Genomic DNA, 21596 nt, shown 5'->3' on the forward strand with positions numbered 1-21596 from the left:
TCTGTTCCTTCACCTCTCTCTCTCTGTCTCTCTCCTTTCTCTCTCTCCTCTCTCTCTCTCTCTGTGTCTCTCTCTCTCCTCTCTCTGTGTCTCTCTCTCTCTCCCCTCTCTCTCTCCCCCCTTCTCTTTCTTTCTCTCTCCTCTCTCTCTCCTCTCCCTCTCTTTCTCTCTCCTCTCATTTTCTCTCCCTCTGTCTCTCTGTTCCTTCACTTCTCTCTTGGTGCCTGCACATTTCTTTTTTCACAGCCCGGGGTCTGTACGTGTGTTTGCTTCATTTGCTTTGCATTATTTCCTATGATTCCTTCCAGATTTCTTTGCCTTTATTCTGTTCATCCTGTTTTCTGGCATTGCTGGGTTCCATGACATCAGCAGGCACCAGAGACGCTGGCCGGCTCTTGGAGAAGGAGGATTGTTTTCAGTTCTTCACAATTACAGATAATGCTGTTGTATATCTCTTCGGACAAATAGTCCTTTTCTTCTCGTGGACAATGATACTCTTAGGGCATGCTGCCCAGGATGGCGTCAGTGGGTCAGAGGGGACGTGAGGATAAGTTCCCTGACGCTTGGAGATGTGCCACAGTGGGGGGGGGTGCCCCTGGAGCCGGGGATCCTCCTCAGCAGAGGCCACTGAATGAAGCCCGATGCCCCCTTGTCCTGCGGTGGCCTGGGTCCTTTCCTTGTCTTGGTGAGGCCCCAGGGCTGCCCATGTGCCCAGCCTGACTTGAGCTGCTGTGTGGGGGTCTCAGATTGGAGGCAGCCAGCCTCTCTGTCGGCGTGAGAGGAGGCCAGCACCCAGGCCCGGCAGGGCCATCCCCTTTTCTCTCTCTCAGCCTCCAGCCTAGTTGCAGCCTTTCTCACTCCCCCCTGGACTGTTGTAGTGACCTTTGCTTGATCTGCTCCCCGTCAGCCTTCCCTCTCCAACCCCGGCACCAGCGAGGTCAAGCTCAAGTAGAAAACCACCAATTAATGTCAGTCGGGCTGTACTGTGTTTTTAGTGATTCTGTTAAACACTTTCTGGTTACGTCATAATCTGGTTTTGCATCCCGGCAGTGGCCCGTGGGTTCATCCCCTGCTGTCCTAAGCCCAGACCAAGTCACTGCCCTACTCAAGAAGGTTCCGAGGTTCCCTGTTACCTCCAGGGGAGACTCCATGCCCTTTGTTTGGCTCCTGAGTCCTTCGCAGTTAAGCTCCAGCCCACTTTTCAGAGCTTATTGCGTCTTATTCTCCTTCATGTGCTCTGGATCCAACCAGACCAGTCCACTGCACTTCCTGTTTCAACATTCCAATCTCTGGCCACTGTACCTTTGCCCAGGATGTGCCCCTTTCCTGACATACCCTTCCCTCTCCCTCTGCCTCTCAGAGGTCCTGGCTCTTCAAGGCTTCCTTGACGTTCATCTTCTAGCAGGAGGCTCCACCTTCCTGCTCTCCCTCCTGGACCTTAGCACCATGTCTGGCACACAGTCAGTGCTTAATAAACGCTTATGGGCTGGGCCGCCCTCCCAGCATTCCCCGGGGTCTCCTTTGGCGTGCACGTCTCTGTGTCCAGCTCTCCCCTGGAAGGACAGAAATTCCTGGAGCTTGGGGCCTCCTCGGCCTTGTCTTGGGGGCTCCAGGCCCTCCCTGGGAGGAGGCCCGGGCAGTGAAGAGGAAGTGCTGGTTGATGAATCAAATCTAGCCTTTTCTCTCTCTCTGCAGAAACCAAGCAATGCGGAAGAAGCTCATTTTGTACTTTAAGAGGAGAAACCACGCTCGGAAGCAGTGGGTGAGTTAAGTCCCCTCCCCACCCCTCGGCCCCTTGGCTCCTCTCCTCAGGTGATCACTGTCACGCTGGGCCCAGCCAGGAGACAGGCGCCCCCGCCCCTGCCCGCGGCCCCTGCCCGCAGATGGGGGCCTGCCAGGGCTGGAAGCCTCTGCTCTGAGGGGGTGGGGGCAGAACTAGAGAGGGAGAGGGGGGAGGGAGAGAGAGAGAGAGAGAGAGAGAGAGAGAGAGAGAGAGAGAGAGGAAGGGGAGGAGAAAGGCCAGCAGCCACGTATAGTATAAATAGGCCCCCAGTGCAGGGAGCAGAAGCAGCTGAAGGCGCCCGCTGACTGCGGGAGCTGGGCCCCGAGATGCCTTCCCCCCACTCCTCCAGCAGCATCTGAGGCAGCTACTGAATCCAGACCTGTGTGAGGGAGGGGGGGAGGAAGACTGAAAATTGGGCATTAAAGACTTTCCAGGGGGGCCGTTGTGGGCCCGTTTGGAGAGGCTGGGGAGCAGCAGAGACTCGTCTCCTGGATTTGTGTAACTTGCCAGGTTTTCCCTCAGGTTGCCTGAAAACTGACCAGGCAGGAGTGGGTTCGAGTCTTGGGTCAGGAGGGATTCCTAGGTCTGTGGGTTCAGAAGGGAAAGGTTGGAGGGGAGGCAGCTGCTTCGGTTGCAGGATTTGCTGAGTTCAGTATCTTTTCAAGAAAGTTTTGCTGATGCCTTGTGATCTATCTTTACACCTGTAACCTCCCCGCCTCTCCCCGCCCCGGCTCGGTGACTGTGTCCCACGGTGTATACAGCATTCCCTATCTGTAGCCCCTGCCTCTGCTCTGAGAGGGGAGACGCTTTCTCTCCTCCGGCGTCCCTCTTGACCTTGCCACATGCGTGTCCCCGGCCACGGTGTGCACAGTTTCCCAGGTCCTCCTCTCTTTTTGCCCTTAATCGTTTCAGGCAGATTTTCTGGTGTTTCTCTGAAGCCCTCATATCTGTCCTTTCTTCCCGCACCATGCCGGGTACCCCAGACTGCTCAGGCTGGAGACTGGTGTCAGTCGGGCTGATCCAATCTCACAGGAAGGCTGGCCTCCCTCTTGTCTGGAAACCTCACGGGGGCCTCTTCTTTCTGCCTGATTCCTTGGGGGCAGGTGTTCTCAGCTGCAGACATGGTCATTGGGTGCCAGGAGAGGTTTAAGGGATTTGCCCAGAATCACACAGATAGTACCTGAGGCAGGATTGGAACTCAGATCTCCCTGACTCCAGGTCCAGCTGGTCTTTGAGCCACTGTGCCACCTGGACACCTCTAGCACCAAAAGGATCCTTGGAAGTCATTGAATCTAACCTCCTCATTTTACAAATGGGGAAACTGAGGCTCAGAGGTTCGGTATGAGGTTTGAACCCAAGTCTTGTGACTTGAGTCCAGGACTTTGAAGTTCCTCAGGTGCTGCCTCGTGCTCACACCCACCTCCCCTCTCTCAGCTGCCCCAGGGTAACCCTTATTCCGAGTTCTTTGGAGCCCCTGATTCACAGAGTGGCAACAAGCCTGGCGATATGCCCCTGGAGACCTTAATCAGCTCTTCCTTTGCATTATCTCGTTTCATTGGGGCAGAGACGGTCATCCCTGCTGTACGGATAGGGAAACTGAGGTTCTCACCCCTAGTCACCCAGCTGGGATGCATGGCTGGAAGCCAAGCAGCCCCAAGGAGAGCCTGGGCTTGGCCTCAGGAGTCCCCTCCCCTCCCAGGCAGCCACCGGATGCTTTAGCCCAGGGCCCTGGGATGAGTGAGTGTGGCCGCCCGCCAGCCTTGGGGGAATCCCAGCTCTGATGGCGTTCATGTTTACATCACCTCCATTTCCAGACACCTCCTTCCCTCCCTCCAGAAGCTCCCGCCCTTCTAACAGAGAATTAAAAGGCGAGAGGGGAGAACCAGGTTAGCAAAGCCGCTCCTCCCAGCTTTGTGGAGTCTGTGGTCAGGGGAGGGGTCCTCGTGGAGCCCCCGGTGAGGCCTGGACCATTCATCTTCTCTGGTCGAGTCCTTGCGGGCCTTTGCCTGGTCTTGTTTGTTTCATGTGCTTTCCCAGGCTTCTTGGACTTTGTGTATTTAACGTTTCTTATGGTAAAGTAATGGTTTGTTATATTCATGTATATGTAATATTGCATTGCATTGAAGGGGGTAGGTAGCAAGCTGGGTCAGGTTCGAGGCTTGGAGGCACAAAGTTGTTGTTAAGTGATGTTCAACCCTTCGAGACTCCATTTGGCGTTTTCTTGGCAGAGACACTGGAGTGGTTTGCCCTTCCCTTCTCTAGCTCTTTTTACAGATGAGGAAACTGAGGCAAACAGGGTGAAGTGACTTGCCCAGGGTCTCACAGCTAGCAAGTGTCTGAGGCTGGATTTGAACTCATGAAGATGAGTCTTCTGTCTCCAGGCCCAGTGCTTTATCTGCTGTGCCACCTCGTTGCCCCTAAGCCACACATAGTCAGGAAGACCTGAGTTCAAATCCAACCTTCGTTTCACAGACAGGAAAACTGAGTCCCAGAGAGGGGGAAGGGTTTTTTCTCCTATTCTCTAGCTCACTCTCCCATTCTGTGGGGACCAGCCAGCCCACTGCTGATGCCTCTGGCTCCTCAGCTGTGAAGGGTGCAGTAGAGGAGCTGGCTGTTCTGTCTGGCTTTGAATCTGGGACCTGACGGGTCTCTGCACCTCACTTTTACAGAGCAGCCAGGGCTCTGGAAGTGTTCCAGGCCCCGGGCGGGAGGGTGCTGACATAAGAAGCCAGGCAGGCGCTATGGGGACACTTAATTTGGGGGGGCTTCTGAGCCACCAGATGCTAAATGAATGAGTCCTGGCAGGAAGCAATTTTACTTCAGGGTTTGGGGCTGTTTTCTCTTGTTTCCTTCCAGAGGTGGGGGGTGAGGTGTCCCCTCCATCTCCCTTGGAGGACGAAGGCTTCCGGGGAAGGGGATAGCCCGATGAACCGAGACCCCTTTCTCTCTCGTGTCTGGTGGCTTTGACTGGGAAGGTTGGAGAACCAGGGTGCAGGGGTGTGGGTGCCCCAGCCTGGGGCCCGGGGCTCACTTTTGGGGAAGAGGGGTGAGAGAAAACCAAAGATGGCAGCTCTGGGCCGTGGGGCCCAGTGGGACGAGGGGAGTCAGACTAGAATCTAGTCGCTCGATGGTCATTGCATGTTAGTGCCAGGAAGGGCCTGGTCACATGAGGACGCCGGGGTCCGGGAGGGACGAGGCACTCGTGCTGGGTCACGCAGGCCTAAACTCCCCTCGTGGACTTCTCAGCCACATCGCTCACGGCCCCGCCCCAGTCTTCATAGCTTTCTTTCCTGTCTGGTCCTCCAGTTGGGCTAAAATGTGCCTCCGGCTGCGGGGCCTTTGCCTGGCTGCCCCTGCACTGCCCTTCCTCCTCTTCTCCCCCTCAGGGTGCTGAATAAATAGTGATTGATCTATCCTGAGCCTTCTGCCCTGCTAACTGCATGCATTTGTAATGATTCTTTGGCTGTTTTGCTGTGTGCACCTGTGGTCTTCCTCATCTCATAAGAATGGAAGCTCTGTGGGATAGGGATTGTTTCATTCTTTGTCCTTGGGTCCCCAGCACCTAGCATAGTGTCTGGCAAACAGTAGGTGCTTAATAAAAGCTTGTTTATTGGCAGTGAGCACCAGAGGCAGTGGTTTTTTTCCATATAAGACTATTTTAGAGGATTTTTTTTTCTAAGTCACTGAATAGAAAATTGGCTGGGAAAACACAGGATCTGCCAACCCTTGGTAGAGAACAGTCCGGATTGGAATCCAGCTCTCCTAATTCCAAAGCCAGTGCTATGTCTCCTGTGGCACACTGCCTTGGAAGAACGCCAGTGTTAGGGAGGCCCGTTAGTTTACGGCTGGGGACACTGAGTCTGGGCTCTCCAGAGGCAGGGAAGGCCGCATATCAGCATTCCCTTCATGGCTGGGCCTTCTGTTGACTCGAGTACAGGGAGGGGACGGGCAGGAGCGGCCCTGCGATCTCTCCGCTGCGTCCGGCCCGCCCCTGGCACCCCGGGGCTCCTTGCCTGCTCCTCGATGCTGAGACGGAGGCTTCTGAGCTGGGCACCTGCAGTGTGGATGCCGGGCGGGGGTGTTGGGGCGGGGGTCACATCTCTAGAGACGGGGAGAGGAGAGAGCAGAGCCAGCTAAACATGAGCTGCGGGGGGGGGGCGGGGAGCGGCCTGGAGCCGGCTGTACTGCTTCCTGCCGCCAGCAGAGGGCAGCCGATGCCCTGGGATGCTGGCTGGTGGCCGCTCGTGCAGGGCAGGACGCCGCTGCCTTCCGCCCCAGAGCGTCGGGGATTTTGCTCCACTGGGGGAGGGGCAGGGGCAGTGCTGTTGGCTCAGAGTCTTAGGATCTTAGATTTAGAGTTTGAGGGAACCGTGGCACCCCTACCCCCACCTCATGCATTTTACAGATTAGGAAACTGAGGCAGACCGAGGTTGAGTGACTTGCCCAAAGTGCACAGGTAGCAAGTGGCTGAGGTGGGATTTGAACTCAGGTCTTCCTGATCCCAAGACAGATCCTTTGGGTGTTACATCTCCAAGCCGGTCATTAAGGCATCTTTGGCCGGGGGGGGGAGAGAGATGCAGGGGAGGGGGGGGGGGGTGTCATGGGACATCTTGGTACAGCAAAAAGAATGCTGCATTTGTAGTCAGAAGACTCGGGTTCCAATCTCGGCCTTGCTCCTTAGGATCCTAGCTCGAGAGATGGGCTGCCCAGCCCCCTTCCTTTTACAGATTGAGAAACTGAGACTGGGGTCACACAGGTAGTAAGTGTCAGAGCCTGGATTTCATAGGACCAGCAAAGGGACCTCAGAGGCTGTCCCAGCCAACCCCTCAGTGTCCGAGGAAGGAATCTGCATGGCATCTGCGCTGCCGGGCCCTGTGCCCTATTGGCCTTTCCGGGAGCCTTGACTTGGGACTGGTTATGGAAACAGCTGGCCCCTGAGGCTTGCTGTGGGTGGAACTCGTCCCGGATGAGCCTCCTGGGCTCGCCTGTCCTCCCTGCTCCTCTGCCCGCTCTCCCCAGTAAGGCCCCAGCCTCTTCCCATGAGCTCCCCTGAGCAGACACCACAAGACAGGCCCAGGGTACGGAGAAGCCGTCCCCACACCGAGTACTTCATTCCAGGGGAAACAAAAGAGGAAGTGATTCTGCTGACTGACCGTCGGCTCACTTCTCCCCTTTCTCCCAGGAACCGCTTGGCCGTGCCCGGGGATTTCCCCTGGTGTGAAACGGTGCAAATTCAGATCTGTTTAGCTTGAGCTGGAGTGCTCCCAGTGGGAGGAGTCTGGGGAGAGAGGTATGGGTTCTAGAGTAGAAGCCCCTTGAGGGCAGGGACTCTTGTGTTATGCACGTTGCGCCTCTCGTGCCAGCACATAGTGGGCACCCTGTGCTTCTCGTGCCCAGCACATAATGGGCACCCTGTGCCTCTCGTACCCAGTGCGTAGTAGGCACCCTGCGCCTCTCGTGCCCAGCATATAGTAGGCACCCTGAGGCTCTCATGCCCAGCACATAGTAGGCACTCCGTGTGTCTTGTGCCCAGCACATAGCAGGCATTTGATGGGAAGCCTGGGTCCTCCTGCTTGGAGGCTTGTGTCTTCATAGCCTCCAGAGTCTGGTTTGGAAATGGGAAGACAGTGGGATATATTTTTCAGATCACAGCATCACAAATTCAGAACTGGAAGGAACCTTTGACATTTCCCCCATTTTACCGAAGTGGAAACAATGGTGAGCTTGTTTAACCACAAAGGTGAAGTGCATTTTCTCAGGTCACACAGGTGGTACTCCACAGAGCTGAAATTCAAACCCAAGTCTTCTGGCCCCACATCCCATGTTCTTCCCAGTCATTATTCACCTTCCGTAATGGTGCTGTGGAGAGTGAGCACAGAACTGGGACTCGAAGTCAGAAGGACTTGGATTTAAATCCTGCCTCTGACATTTACTCGTCTGGAGACCCTTCATTTCTTTGTTCCTCAGTTTCCTCCTCTGTAAAATGGGGACATTAACGGCCTTCACTGGCAGGGTCCTTGCGAGGCTCCTGTGAGAATGTCGGCAGAATGTTTTGTGTTACATTAATGTCAGGCGTTATTTTTGTCCTTTGTCCATGCCATTTTGGGCAAATGGTGGAAGGAGCCAGCCCTCCTCGGTGTCCCTGCTGGTTCTCGTTTTCCAGGGTTGGGCAGCTGTGCCAACAGTCTCTCCCTCCGCTGGGTTTGAGGACCTTCACTCTGTCTCTTGAGATAAGGGGTGACTTGGGGGCAGCTTGGAGCTGAATGTTGTTTAATGTAGCACATCTGAGCCCTGAAAGGAGGGGAAAAATGGCTCAGATCCCTGGAAGTCTTGGGTAAGAGACTCCCAGAGGTCACCCTGAGTCATTCTCAGACGGACGGCCAGCTGGGGTGGGGGTACGTGGCGGCATTTCCCAGGCAGCCCTCAGGGGTCAGGAGGAAAGGGACTGGGCAGGGCTGTGGGTCTGGGGCGTCCCAGGGTGCCTCGTCTTCCGCCTTCTCCCCGAGGCCCCCCAGCTAACTGGTAAGGGGAGCGTCCAAGGGCGGCTCTGTGTACACCTGCCTTCCATCCCCTGGCTTTTTCCTCCAGGGATGCCAGGCCCAGAGACACAGGCTTCCTTCCCTCGCCCTGGCTTTGGGGGTTTTCTTTTTCTGCCCCTCTGGGTTTCAACACTTTCGTTCCTCTTCCTCTCTGGGCCAGTGGCGCCACCCCCGAGGGAAAGTCCCAAGAACCAGGAACCGCAGCGTTTTCAGAGGAAGAGAGAGTGTCCTGTTAAATTGGGTTAGTCACTGATCTGCTGAGCGATGCCCGAGGAGCCTCGTCTGGGTCTCGTGGACTGGGCAGCATACATCTCTTTCTCATGCAGATTTGGTCTGGTGTCAGGCCGGGGTCTCCAAGAGGCACGTGCCCCACCCTCCAAGGCTTGCTTAGCTATTTGTCTCCCTTGTCAAACTGGGGGCTTCCCCATCTCATCAGACCGGGTCTTCTTGGGGCTGGAGACCTGAGGCCCTTCTCATCTCCCACCAGACTAGAGGCTCCTGGGGAGGCAGAAACACTCCGAGTGTGACTCTGGCATTTTCTCTGCTCCTGGGCTAGTCCCTCCCCCTGTCTAAGCCTCAGTCTCCCTATCTGTAAGATGTGAATGGTAATGCTTGAAATACCTACTTCCCAGGGCTGTGGTGAGGATCAGATGGGAGCCTGTGTTGGGAGCGCTTTGTAAACCCTAAATCATTATGTAGACAACAGCCAACCCCACCCCCCACCCCTCAAGAACGCATAGTCCACGGTTCTTTCTAAGGCAGACAGTAGGTGCCTACTGATGAAATCCTCTTCCTGCTCCCCAGCGGTACACAAGACTTTCTCTTCTTCTTCTTCTTTTGCTTCTTCTTCTTCCTCCTTCTTCTTCTGCTTCGTCTTCTTCCTTCTTCTTCTTCTGTTGGGGTCAAGTGACTTGCCCAGGGTCACACAGCTAGTAAGTGTCAAGTGTCTGGGGTTGGATTTGAACTCGGGTCCTCCTGACTGTAAGGTCAGAGTTCTATCCATTGCACTGCCTAGCTGCCCCAGCTTTCTCTTCTTGTCTTAGGATCCCCCCTGCCCTAAATGCAGGAATGTGTGTAGGGAATTGGAGTGAATTGTGGGGCAGCTGACCCAGTCAGTATTGGGCCCCTGCTCTGTGGCATGGGAGAAGGGCCTTGAATTTGGAGCCAGAAGGTCCCAAGTCAGATCCCACCCTGGACCCCTTTCAGTACGTTGTTTAACATTCCCGGGCCTCAGTTTCCTCATCTGTAAAAGGAGGGCATTGGACCAGTAGCTAGTCAGCAGGGCCACGCGGACAAAGACGGCATACCCTGACTACCTCCGCTTGTTTTAATTGCAGGTGGGGAGGGTAGGGGGGCATAGGCGGGGAAGAGACAGATATTCCCCTGAAAATAAAATAAAATTTAGCTTGAAAACGAAAATGAAGCAGTGCCCCTGAGTTTTATGGCCTCTCTTCCTCCTCTGTAAAATGGGGAGGTTGGACCACATAGCCTCGGGGCCCTTTGAACCCAGATCCATGAACATGACTCTCCCAAGTCAACAAGCATTTATTAAGCACCCACTGTCAGTCTGCACCTGTGCTAGGCTCTGAGGATACAAAAACAGACAGAAGGGAGCCTGTGTTCTCAAGAAGCTCACGGCCTGCCGGAGGGGAGAGAGCGCGCAAGCCACTGTGGACAGAGCAGACAGAGGCTGTGCACATTGGGGATGATCTGGGGAGGGCACAGCTCCCTATCGATCCCCCCGCCCTAAGAAAGAATGAAAAAGCTTGTGTTGGGCACTTCCTCTGGCTCAGCGGTGTGCTCAGGCTCCCCCAATTCCACCTTCAGGATTTAGGAGTTGCTTTAATGACCTCTGTTGGGCCACTTAAGCTGGAGGAGTAGGGGGCTTCCCCTCCTCGGAGGTCTTCCGGTGGAGGCGGGCTGGTGGGCTGGCGTGTCCTAGAGGGGACTGGTGTCTTCGGATGCAGGAGGAGGTCCCTTCTGGCTCCGTATAAAGCAGAGCCTTTATATATGGCATGGCTGGATGAGCTTGGCTTCCCAGCAGTGAGGGGAACCCGGGTAGTCACCCCAGCTTGGTAGGACCCTGGTGACACAGTCGCCTTCTTGTATGTTGGTCGGGGTGGGGGGGGGGGAGGCATCACACAGGCATGGAGTTATCTAACCCCAGGCTGGACCTGGGCAGGAAAGGCTCTGTCCTCTCTGTCCCCATCTCTGCTGGGCTGGCCTTGGGAGCCAGACTTTCCCTGGAAGGTGGAGGGTCCCTTGACGTCCCCAGCAGGCCTGGGAAGTGGGAGTTGGCACGTTTGGGAATCTGTGTGCGAGGCAAGGACCTCCCAGATGTGCTTAGCTTGGTGAGGAAACCTCTCTGGGGTGTGGGAGAAAGCGGGCTGAGCGATGGAATAAGGCCTGTGGAGGGGGTTGGCCAGAGGCCACAATGGGGAGGGGGACAGGCGATAGCCAGCATTTCTGTAGCACTTGAGGTTTTCAAAAGCACTTTGTGTTCAATATCTCCTCTGAACCTCACAGACAGGCCAGCGCTCCCTATCCTGTCACTGCTATTTCACAGAGATGTCATAGGAGAAATGAATTGTATGGGCATGAACGTGTGTGTGTGTGTGTGTGTGTGTGTCTGTGTGTGTGTGTGTGCGCGCGTGCACGTATGTGTGGTGTGTGTGTGTGGGGGGGCTATTCCAGAGGGTAGCTGGGGCTACTACTGGCGAGGGCAGGGGGCTGGACACCTGGGCCCAGGACTACTTGCTCAGAAGCCCCCCCCCACCCTCTCTCTTGGCCCCGGCCCTTTCAGGAACAGAAGTTTTGCCAGCGCTATGACCAGCTGATGGAAGCCTGGGAGAAGAAGGTAGAGCGCATTGAGAACAACCCGCGTCGGCGCGCCAAGGAGAGCAAGGTGCGGGAGTATTATGAGAAGCAGTTCCCAGAGATCCGGAAGCAGCGGGAGCTCCAGGAGCGGATGCAGAGGTGAGCTGAGAGGGGGCCTGGTGAGGCTGGGGGTTTTGGGTGCGTGGGCCAGTTCCTGGGAGGTGGAGAGATGGCATGGAGAACCCTGCCTTGTGTTCATTCGTTCCCCACTGATCGCGTCTCCAGCGGTCCCTGAGCTTCGCTTGCTGCTCAGGGGCTGGGCCTGGTCTTGGGAACCTTCCTCTGCTTCCCGGACCAGCTCAGTAAGCACGAGGCTCCTGCTGGGCTCAGAGGACTAGAAGAAACCTTGGGGCCCTTCTCTTCGTACGGTCTCCTCATTTCACCCAGGAGGGAAACTGAGGCACAGGGGAGTTAAGTCAGTGCCCGAGGCCAGCTTCACTCCTAGGGTCTTTGTGACTCTGAAGTTCCAGCGCTGTCTCCAGCCTTCTCCTTTTAGTGATAAGGAAACTGAAGCTCAGATGGGGGGAGGCCTCTTAGGTCGAGAGGAAGCAGCATCTGCTTGACCTTGCTGGGCCTCAGTTTCTCCACCTGTCAGAGGGTGATCATGATGCCCACCCTGCCTCTTTTTGGGTCATGGTGGAAATAGAAAAGGAAAGCTTAGAATCAGGAAGTCCTGCCCATGATATAGAAGCTTCCTTAGTCAGTCCAGAGGGTCCAATCGTTTACCCAGATGGGAGCACCGTCATTGAGCAAATATCACCTGCTGTTCTTGTGGAAAGATGGAGAGGTGTGGGCCTGGCCATCGTCCCTTTAGATGGATTGGCAATTGGTTAATTGGCCTCACTTGTTAGTGGTTTCTTGTTAGATGGGATGGAGGTCTGCAGCGGAGTGCCTTAGGGATCTGTGCTTGGCCCCATGCTATTTAACAGTTTTTAAAATTGATGATATGCATAGAGCCCTAGATGGTAGGTCTATCAAAATCGCTGGTGATGTAAAGCTGGGGTGTGGGGATGGCCAGCATGGTTGGTGTCCGTCAGGATCTCAAGAGGCTATTGAGATTTTGGACTCAATGTAATAAAATGAAATTCAGGAAAGAGAAATGGAAAGTTTTCCACGTAGGTGTGCGTGCGCGCGCGCGCACACACACACACACACACACAGAGTATCAGTTTCACAAGGACAAGATGGGGGAGGTCTGCTTAGATGATTGTCTGAAAAAGATCTGGGGGTCTTAGTGGACTTTGAACTCAGTAAGAGTTAGCAGTGCAATGTTGCAGCCCAAACCACTAGTGCCGCTTTGGGTGACCTTCTGAGAGGCCTCAGAGCTCCCAGGGATGAGGAGGAAATGGATGGTCCTGCTGGCTTCTGTTGTGGTCAGATGACATCCAGAGCATCACACTTAATTCTGGGCATCACTGTACAGGAAGGGCAATAATTAGTTGGAGGGGCTTGGGATGGTCAGGGGCATTGATGCTCTGTGAGAACCAGTTGAAGGAACTGCGGGTTTTAGTCCTGGAGAAGAGAAGGCTCTGTGGGAGGAACATGCTAGCTACCTGGTCAGGTGGTAGGCAGGTATCCTGGCCTTGCTTTGAGTAAAGAAATGTTACCAAGAGGGGACTGTAGGCCTGAAGTCAGGCCAGTTCAGGTTATCCACAAGGGGAGGGGCTGCCTGTTCAGTTGGTTCCCTGGCCCATCCTTTGCCTTGACCGTGGCTTTGGAAAACTGCATCCTCTCCAGGTTACCCCCCCTCCCTCTCTGGTCACAGCCACCCTTCCCCCTGGAGGAAGTTGTGGGTCTTCTGCAGCCACCATGCAGACAGGAGGGTGATTCCCATTGTGGGGAAAACGTCTGTTCCTCAGTGTGTCCCTGTACACTTTCCCAGCAGGGTAGGACAGAGGGGCAGTGGCCTGTCCATGTCTGCGGCCCGGAGTGAGCACGAAGTGTCAGAAATCATCGATGGGCTCTCAGAACAAGAGGTGAGACGCGGCCTCGGTCTGTCCTCTCTCCCCTTTCCTGTCTTATTGCAGCTACTGTCGTCTTGAGTTCAGGGCCCAGCATGGGAAAATGCTGCTTTGTTGGCTGATCCTCCTGGGGGTTGGGGAAGGCGGCGTCTGCAAGGCTCCTCGAGACAGCCCTTCCCCATAGAAAAGCTCTTTGTGAGAAAGATGCAGGAAAACCCAGGCGCTTTCTCTGTCCCCAGCTCTTTGTCCATCATCCTTGGCTCTGAGCCTGTGGGACCGGGGCCTTCAGGGAAGGGGAACATTCATGAGACACCTACTGTGGGCGAGGCACGGTTCTAGGCGCTGCGGCTATGCAGACAAAAATGAAACCATCGCCACCCTCCAGGAGCAATCACATTCTCCCAGAGCAGGTGTTACTGTAGGGCTGAGGGTCCCCCAAGGGGTCCGTGAACTTGGATGGGAGACCTCTATTTCAGAATAATTGTTTTCCTTTGTAATCCTAAGTATTTAATTTGTGTACACGTGATGATGATGATGATGATGATGGTGATGATAATAATAGAAAAGAACATTTACATAGTACCTTAAAAACACGATCAGAGGAGCATCTCGGTGGCGCAGTGGATAGAGCACCGGCCCTGGACTCAGGAGGACCTAAATTCAAATCGGGCCTCAGACACATGACACTTAATAGCTCTGTGACCCTGGGCGAGTCATTTAGCCCCAATGCCGAGCCAAAAACAAAAAACAAAAAAACAAAAAAAAAAAAGACCCCATGATTCAGAGAAACCATCAGCAGATTGCCAAAGGGGTCCAGGTCACTCTAATAAGATCCCCTACTATGTGCCAGGCACTGCACTAAACCTCCAGGTTACAAAAGCAAAAACAGCTCCCGCCCTTAGGAGGCTTCCATTCTATCAGAGGAGATAATTAGCTATAAAGGCATCAGCGCTTTCTGCTGTGGTCACAAGCACCTGGGCACAGCAGGTCTGGAAGGAAGCTCAGGGAGTGGAGTGGGGGCAATGCAGGGGGTTCTGGGATGGGAGACGGGGCCAGGACGGGGCCGGAGTGGGACCCGGCCTCCCAAACAGTGCTGCCGTTGGGTTTGGGGGTGGCAGAGCATACGGTCCCCATGGCCCCACCTCGCGGTGTCCAGAGCCTGAGCCTGGGGGGTCAGCGGGCAGGGGCGCTCCAGGCCAGCCTGGCTCCTGGGGGCTGCTTTATAGCCCTGGGCTTTCCAGATGGAAGATTGATCGTCTCCCTCCTGACAGAGATAAGGCAGCAGCTTCTTTCCCCCTTAATTTATGAGCCCGCCCACAGTAAACCTGTCTGGGGTGGGCCCCTAAATCCTCAGCCTGGCACAGCCAGCCGGCGTTTTAGTGTTACCGTTCTCCTGCTCTGGGGGCTTTTCCCTTCCCACCTGAACATCTGCATCCCCTGCGACTCCCTGGGTCTCTGCTGCTCACTTGGGTGCTCTGGCGTTGCTCGGCCCTCCCTCTCCATCCCTTCCCTGTCCCTGTCTCTGTGTCTCTGTCTCCACCTCCTGTGTTTCTGTCTTCACCTCCTTTCTTCCCTCCCTCCTCTCCCCCCCTCTCCCCTCCTCTCCCCTCCCCCTCTCCCTCTCTGTCTGGGTCTCTCTGTCCCTGGCCAGCCTTCTCGGTGCGCCTCCGCCCCCGCAGCTCCCTCCTCGGTCTGCCCCTCCCTCTCTGAGCCTGCTCCTCTCTCCGCCCCCCAGAATCTGGAGAAGCAGATGCGCCAGCTGGCTGTGATCCCCCCGATGCTGTACGACGCTGACCAGCAGCGCATCAAGTTCATCAACATGAACGGCCTCATGGATGACCCCATGAAGGTCTACAAGGACCGGCAGGTGATGAACATGTGGAGCGAGCAGGAGAAGGACACCTTCCGGGAGAAGTGAGTGTGGTGGCGGTGGCGCAGGCAACGCCTGGGGCGGCCACTGTAAAGTTTGTACAGTAGCCCTGGGGGGAGGTGCCCTGTTACTCCATTTCACAAAGGGGCAGACTGAGGCAGACAGAGGCAGAGCAGCTAGGGCTTGTCTGAGGTGGGATTTGAACTCGGGTCTTCCTGCCTCCCGGGCCTCGGGGTTCTGACGTGATTGGATGAGGGGCAGGAGCCCTTGGGGGAGGAGCGGGTGAATCAGCGTTTGGGGGAGGTTGTCTGGCAACGGGAATCCCCAAGTCAGGAAAGCCCCTCTCCCAGAGCGGGTGGCCGTTCTCTGCCAGTGATGGTCCCGAGGGCCCCTTTCCTTCCTAGCCTGGGTTTGGAGGCATGAGACCTGGATTCAAATTCTGACTTCTGTGTGACCTTGGCAAGCCCCGTCACTTCTCTGGGCCATCCAGAAAATGGGAAGGCATGGTACTGGGGAAAGAGCACCAAGCCTGGAGTCATAGAACCTGTGCTCAAATCCTGAATGGCTCTAGCTGTGTGACTTTGGACCCTCTGTGAGCCTCAGTTTCCTCCTCTGTAAAATGGCCTCTAAGGGTGCTAAGATCCTGAACCCAGCAGCCGTGACTGAATGGGACGGTGTTTTTTCATGCCTTTGTACCCCGGGCTCAACGCCGTGTCTAGCACATAGAAGGGGCTTCATATGTGCTTGTGGGCTCACGCCCTGGGTGAGCGCATTACAGGAGATCTGCTGAGTGCCCTCCGATCCTCCTGCTGGACTCCCCAGCCTTCGTACTCATTTTTGGCTCGAAGTTTAGGTCAGTCCAAGTTGAGGCATTGAATGCCAGGTGGAGCCAGAATTGGAGTGAAGCGTGTGGAGGCTTAGCTTTGGCCGGGTGTATGGGGGCGAGGCTGTTGGAAGTCAGAGAGCCCGCGGGCCAGCCACGGGACCCTTCCAGCCAGCTTCTCTGTGAGACTCTGGGGTCCTCCTTCCCCTGGGGCCTTCTGCCCTATCTCTCGGTGGCTGGCCACCGTCCCCTCCAAGCCAGCTCCAGGGTCTCAGTGTCTCAGCTGAAGCCAGAGTTAAAGTGCAGAGGGAGGGGACATAAGCGGGAGACCGAGGGCTTCTCTGGGAGCTCCCAGGCTGAGGCCCCCTGGGTGGGGGACAGGTGGGGGTCTTCTGAGGAATATTTTGGTTTTACTCCTTCCCCCCACACCTTCCTCATTCTCCTCAGAAAAGCTCCGCTGACATTTTCTGGGTTTTTCTCGTCAGCCATCATGGTTTCATCTAGTGCAGTGTAGTATAGCAGCACGTCAGCCAACAAACATTTATTAAACCCCTACTGTGTGCCAGGCACAGTGCTAAGCACTGGGGATCAAACAAAGGCAAAAGATGGTCCCTGCCCTTAGGGAGCTTCCCGTCCAAGGCTTTGGGGAAAGAAGGAGCTCCGTTTCGGACGTTGCTGCATTTAAGATGTCTACTAGGCACCCAGTTCAGGCAGCTGTGGGGGATGTGAGACTGGAGGTCACGAAAGAGGTTAGGGTTGGACAGCATGGAGGAGAATCGGAACCTCGGGGGCTGATGAGGTCACCCAGGAAATGTTTAGAGAGAGAGAAGGAAACACGGCTCAGGCCTGCAGCAGGAGGGACCTGGCCGGTGGAGAAGAGGGGGGCCCAGAGGCCAAGGAGGGGACGTGGCACAGGGCAGTGAAAGCACCATCAGCTGTGCTAGAGAACAGTTTAGTTTGGGTGACGTTGGAAGCCAGGCTGCAAAGAGTTAAGCCAAAGAAGGGAAGTGTGGGCACCAGTGTAGATGGCTTTCTCTAGGAGTTTAACGAGTGATGAGGGATGGAAGTGGGGTAGAAGGTGGGGCTCTGAGGGGAATGGGGGAGACGCAGGCATGCTTGTAGGCAGCAGAGAAGGGCCAGCAGGCAGGGAGACACTGAAGGCTGGTGAGCGTGGGGATGCCAGAGGGGGCTGGTGAGGGGAGAAGATGGCTGCACAGGGGGTCCCTTGGGCCTTGTCCAGGAGAAGGGGGAGAAGAAGCAGCTGGGTGGTGGGGGAGGCGTGGGGGGGGGGGATGAAAGGCCTTGGAGGAGCCCTGTGGGGAGTGGGCTGGTGAATTAAGGAGGGAGGTGTGAAAGGATTATTACCTCACCTAGTAAATAGAGGGTAAAAGATAGAAAACTGGAAATCAAGTCTGGGAGACCTGGATTCAAATCCTGCCCTTGGCCTTTCCTGCCTGCGTGACCTTGGGCCAAGTCACTCTGCGTCTCTGGGACGTGCGCCCGCCCTCCCCTGCTTCCCACATTGTGGCAGATAGTGGGGAGGAGAGGATGGGCGCACTCTGCCAGCCCCGCAGCGCCCCACGTGCCAGCCATCACCGTGCCCCCAGCAGCCCCGTGCCCCGTAATGCAGCCGTATTTCACTCACCCGCTCCTGCAGATTTCCGTTAAAAACAAACAAAGGTTTGTTTCCACGGTTCCAGATTTCCTTCCTTCATTCACTAAACACTGAGCGAGGCCTCACTCTGAGCAAAGCCCTGTAGACCTGTCTGGACGTGATATCGACCAGTCAGGGCGCGTCACCGCACTTCCCACAAATACGATATCCCTGGAAGTTCAAACGCGGCCTGCGGGAGGGTGGTGGCAGAAGTAGTGAGGAAAGTAATAAAAGCGCTGACATTCGTCTGGCGCTCTTATTAGCTGCTGAGCCTCAGAGAGGGCAAGTGATCTGCCCAAGGTCACACAGTCGGGAGAGAGGCGGGGCTCCCCGTCCGGCGTCCCTGGAGCTGGAAGGAACCTCAGGGGGCCATTGAGGCCAACCTCCTCATTTGGTGGACGGGGAAACTGAGTCAGGTGCCTTGCCCAAAGTCATTCAAGTCTTCTAGGGGTGGGATTTGAACCTGGGTCCTCTGACTCATCCAGCACGTCGTGGGGCCTCCCTGGGGTGTGTTTGTGTGCACGATCAGGCTGTGGGAGGGGACATCTGGCCTTGGTCACAAGCATCAAGGATGAGAGGAGGGTGGCTTCTTATTCCTGACTTCAGTCAGTCAGTAGACATTAAGCCCCTACTGTGTGCCAGGCACTAGGGTCTGGGATACAAGTGCAAAAAAAAAAGAAATGATCCTTATCGTGAAGGAACTGAGCATTCATCCATTCACTATGAATTTATTAAGCACCCACTATGTGCCAGGCACTAAGTGCTGGGGATACAAGTGTAAAGAAGGAAACCATCCTTATCCTGAAGGAACTTAACATTCATTCATTCAGCATGCATTTATTAAGCACCTACTGTGTGCCAAGCACTGAGTACTGGGGATACAAGTGTAGAGAAGGAAACCATCCTTATCCTGAAGGAACTTAACATTCATCCATTCAGTACACATTAAGCACCTACTGTGTGCCAGGCACATCTCTGGGCATACAAGTGCAAAGGATGAAACCATCCTTACCTTTGAAGGGGCTTACATTCATTCAGTACACATTTATTAAGCACCCACTATGTGCCAGTGCTATGCCAAGCAGGTGCCTTACCTAAGTTATTGACAGCACAGATAGAACATGAATATATGCAACTGCATGCAAGGTAATTCAGTCCAAGCTGGTTTGGGACGAATGAGCATGAGCAGTCAGAGGAATCAGGAAAGGGGGTGACTTGGTCATGAAGGGTTGAGTTGGGGTAGGAAACCATGGTACCCTGTCCTTATCTCGTGCTCCTTCGGTGAGGAGGTGTGTGTGGCCACATATCCTTCTCCTGGGAGAGGGCCAGGAACTTGAGATGATTCCTGCTGCCTTCCGGGCAGACTGGCCGCCCCACTAAGCTTCCTACCCTGGCTTTGGCAAAGTCCCTTGCAAGGAGGTAGGCCGGATAGCCTCAGGCTGGCTGTGGTGGGAAATGCCTGGGGCAGGTGCTCAGCCTTGAGTGAGAGAATGGGAGAGAGGGCAGAGAAAGGAGGAAAGGGAGAAGACAAAAGGAAGGAGGGAGGGAGGAAATGGAGGGAGGGGGAGAGAGAAAGAGGAAGAGAGAAAGAGGAGGAGGGGGGGAGAGAGAGAAAGAGGGAGAGAGGAGAGAGAAGAGAGAGGGAGAGAGAGAGAATGAGGGAGAGAGAGAGGAGAGAGAAAAGAGAGGGAGAGAGAGGAGAGAGAAAAGAGAGGGAGAGAGAGAGAATGAGGGGGAGAGAGAGGAGAGAGAAGAGAGAGGGAGAGAGAGAGAGAGAGAAGGAGGAGAAAAGAGCGAGAAGTAGGAGTGGAGGAGAGAGGGCGTGAAGAAGCCAGGAGGGGCCAGAGACAGAGCTGGTCAGGTAAGGGAGCCTGGAAAGGGCAGGGAGACTAAGAGGGAGCGAGGACGGCTGAGGCTGGCTCCTGCCCGCGTGCACCAGCCAGTCTGGTGGGGTTCAGGTGCATCCTGTGTCCCTCCAGCCGAGCCTGGATCGGGGGAGGACCAGAGCCAGAACCGGATCGTCACTCAGAAGATTTGGGAGATGATGGGGCAGCATTGGGGCTTCTAGCTGCACGAATGTTGAGCATAATTCCCTTAGTGGGGTCATGGGTGGGAGCTAGAGGAGCCCGGGGAAGCCCCTAGTCCAGCCTCCGTAGGTCAGTGAGCATTTATTAAGGACCTGGTCATGTGAGAGGCAGGATGGCCAAGTGGAGTGTGCCCTGCCTGCCACATACTACTGGCTGTGAGACCCTGGGTAAGTTGCTGAACCTCCCAGTGCCCTAGGCTATGACTCTTAAATTGCAGAAAAGTTGGGGGATCTTCTCTCCAAGTAGAGGGGAGAGTTTTCTTTTCCATCCCCCTGACCATGGACCATGTGGAGCTGGGGCAGTCCTTGGTCTTAGAAAGCTTGGTGTGCACGGGGGGGTGGGGAGAGGAACGTGGTGGATGAGGTCTGTGTGTAAATAGAATAGTGGTGTCATTCTGGGATCAGGGTCATGTCCAGCTGGGAGAATCAGGAAAGGCTCCGTGGATACTGGGGGCACCTCTCCCTGGCCCCTCCAAGCTCCAGTTTCCTACGGGATGCAAGAGGGGCAGAGGTAGAGAGGGCACAGGCCGGACAGTGCCCCAGCCCCTCTCAGGGCCTACTCCCTGGGCACTGTGTCCTCTGCACACAGCACAGATCCCACCTCCAGAGAGACTCTGGCTGTTGCTTCTCATTCAGGCCCCAGGAATCAGGGCCTTCCCCTCTTGATCCTTCTGTGGCCCCGCCCCAGCCGGGTCGGGTGCCTCTGTGGGGGGGAGGGGCGGGGTTGACCTCCCTCCCCCCTTTCCCCAAGCTTCCCCAGACCAACAACAGCAGCAGAAAAAAAGTGCAAAAGGGGAAAGAACAGATCGGCTACAAAAACAAGTCCCCCATCTTTCCTGGAAGCTGTTTCAGCAGGACAAACAAATACCATTTTTTCAAACCAGCTGAAGAGGCCGTGAGTCACTGGGAGGAGCACCCTTTCTTGCTGGCCCCCGCCCCCCGCCTGCCCCAGCCACACCCAACCCCCCCGAGCCCCGAAGGCCGCCAGAGTGGGGTGGCCGGTCTGGCCACCCCCTCCCCTCACTCACCCCTCTCCTCTTCTCTCCTAGGTTCATGCAGCACCCCAAGAATTTCGGCCTCATCGCTTCGTTCCTCGAGAGAAAGGTGAGGAGCCCCTGCTCAGCACCTCTGGCCCCGTCAGCTGTGCCCGCCCACGGCTTGACCTGGAAAAGATGGGGTTCTCGGGAGAGGCCGCCCCTGGTCCCCACCGCCCCTCCTTAGGATGACTTCCATTCCTTTCTTGCCCCACCCAGGGCCCCAACTGCCAGCCACTGGGAGAGATACCTGGCATTTCTAGCCTGTTCCACAGGTGCCAATTGCAGGGGATCTCACTTGACCCTCACCACGAACACTGTAGAGCTGGGATTTTACTATCCCATTGCTACAGAGGAGGACACTGAGGCAGAAAGTCATTCAGTGACTTGTCCAGGGTCACACACCTAAGTGCTGGGGCAGGATTTGAATTCTAGGTCCAACACTCTTTATGTCCTGCTGCCCCCTGGCTGCCTCTGTCATATGCAAACCCCTGGGGACACAAGGGGACAGCCTTGATTCCTGAGCCCCCAAGGGAGCTCCCCAGCATCCCTTCTGAGGCAGGGAGGCTTGGTCACCTCCCCCAGACCAGAGCCGGGGCTCCTGTTGTGAGCTTGGGCAAGGGGGCCGCGGGCCTAGAGAGCCCTGCACCAGAGGGGAGGAAACCAGCGGGCCTAGACCAAGCCCCTCCTCCAGGCTGCCTTGGCAGAGCTGTGTGCCAGAGCGTGCACAGCACGCATTCACCCAGACACCCACCCACCACCCACGCAGACGCACATATACACCACACACGCGCACACACACGTACACAACACGCATTCACCCAGACCCCCACTCACCACACTCGCAGATGCACATATACACCACACGCGCGCACACACATGTACACAACATGCATTCATGCAGACGCACATATACACCACACGCACACACACGTCCACAACGCGCATTCACCCAGACACCCACTTACC

At 55.7% G+C, this 21596-nt stretch overlaps 1 protein-coding gene across 1 annotated transcript in view; it reads left to right on the top strand.

Annotated features, from left to right (window-relative positions):
• NCOR2 (nuclear receptor corepressor 2) overlaps positions 1-21596 on the top strand; it is a 255367-nt gene that overhangs the window by 86803 nt on the left and 146968 nt on the right. The window contains exons 10-14 of the mRNA XM_027853513.1: positions 1696-1762; positions 11126-11298; positions 13085-13175; positions 14896-15074; positions 20643-20697. Coding sequence (XP_027709314.1) covers positions 1696-1762; positions 11126-11298; positions 13085-13175; positions 14896-15074; positions 20643-20697 — 565 coding nt within the window. The remainder of the gene's footprint in view (positions 1-1695; positions 1763-11125; positions 11299-13084; positions 13176-14895; positions 15075-20642; positions 20698-21596) is intronic.

The sequence above is a fragment of the Vombatus ursinus genome, unplaced genomic scaffold (genome assembly GCF_900497805.2).
Source record: "Vombatus ursinus unplaced genomic scaffold, bare-nosed wombat genome assembly UNPS02009994.1, whole genome shotgun sequence".
NCBI classification, from domain to species: Eukaryota; Metazoa; Chordata; class Mammalia; order Diprotodontia; family Vombatidae; genus Vombatus; species Vombatus ursinus.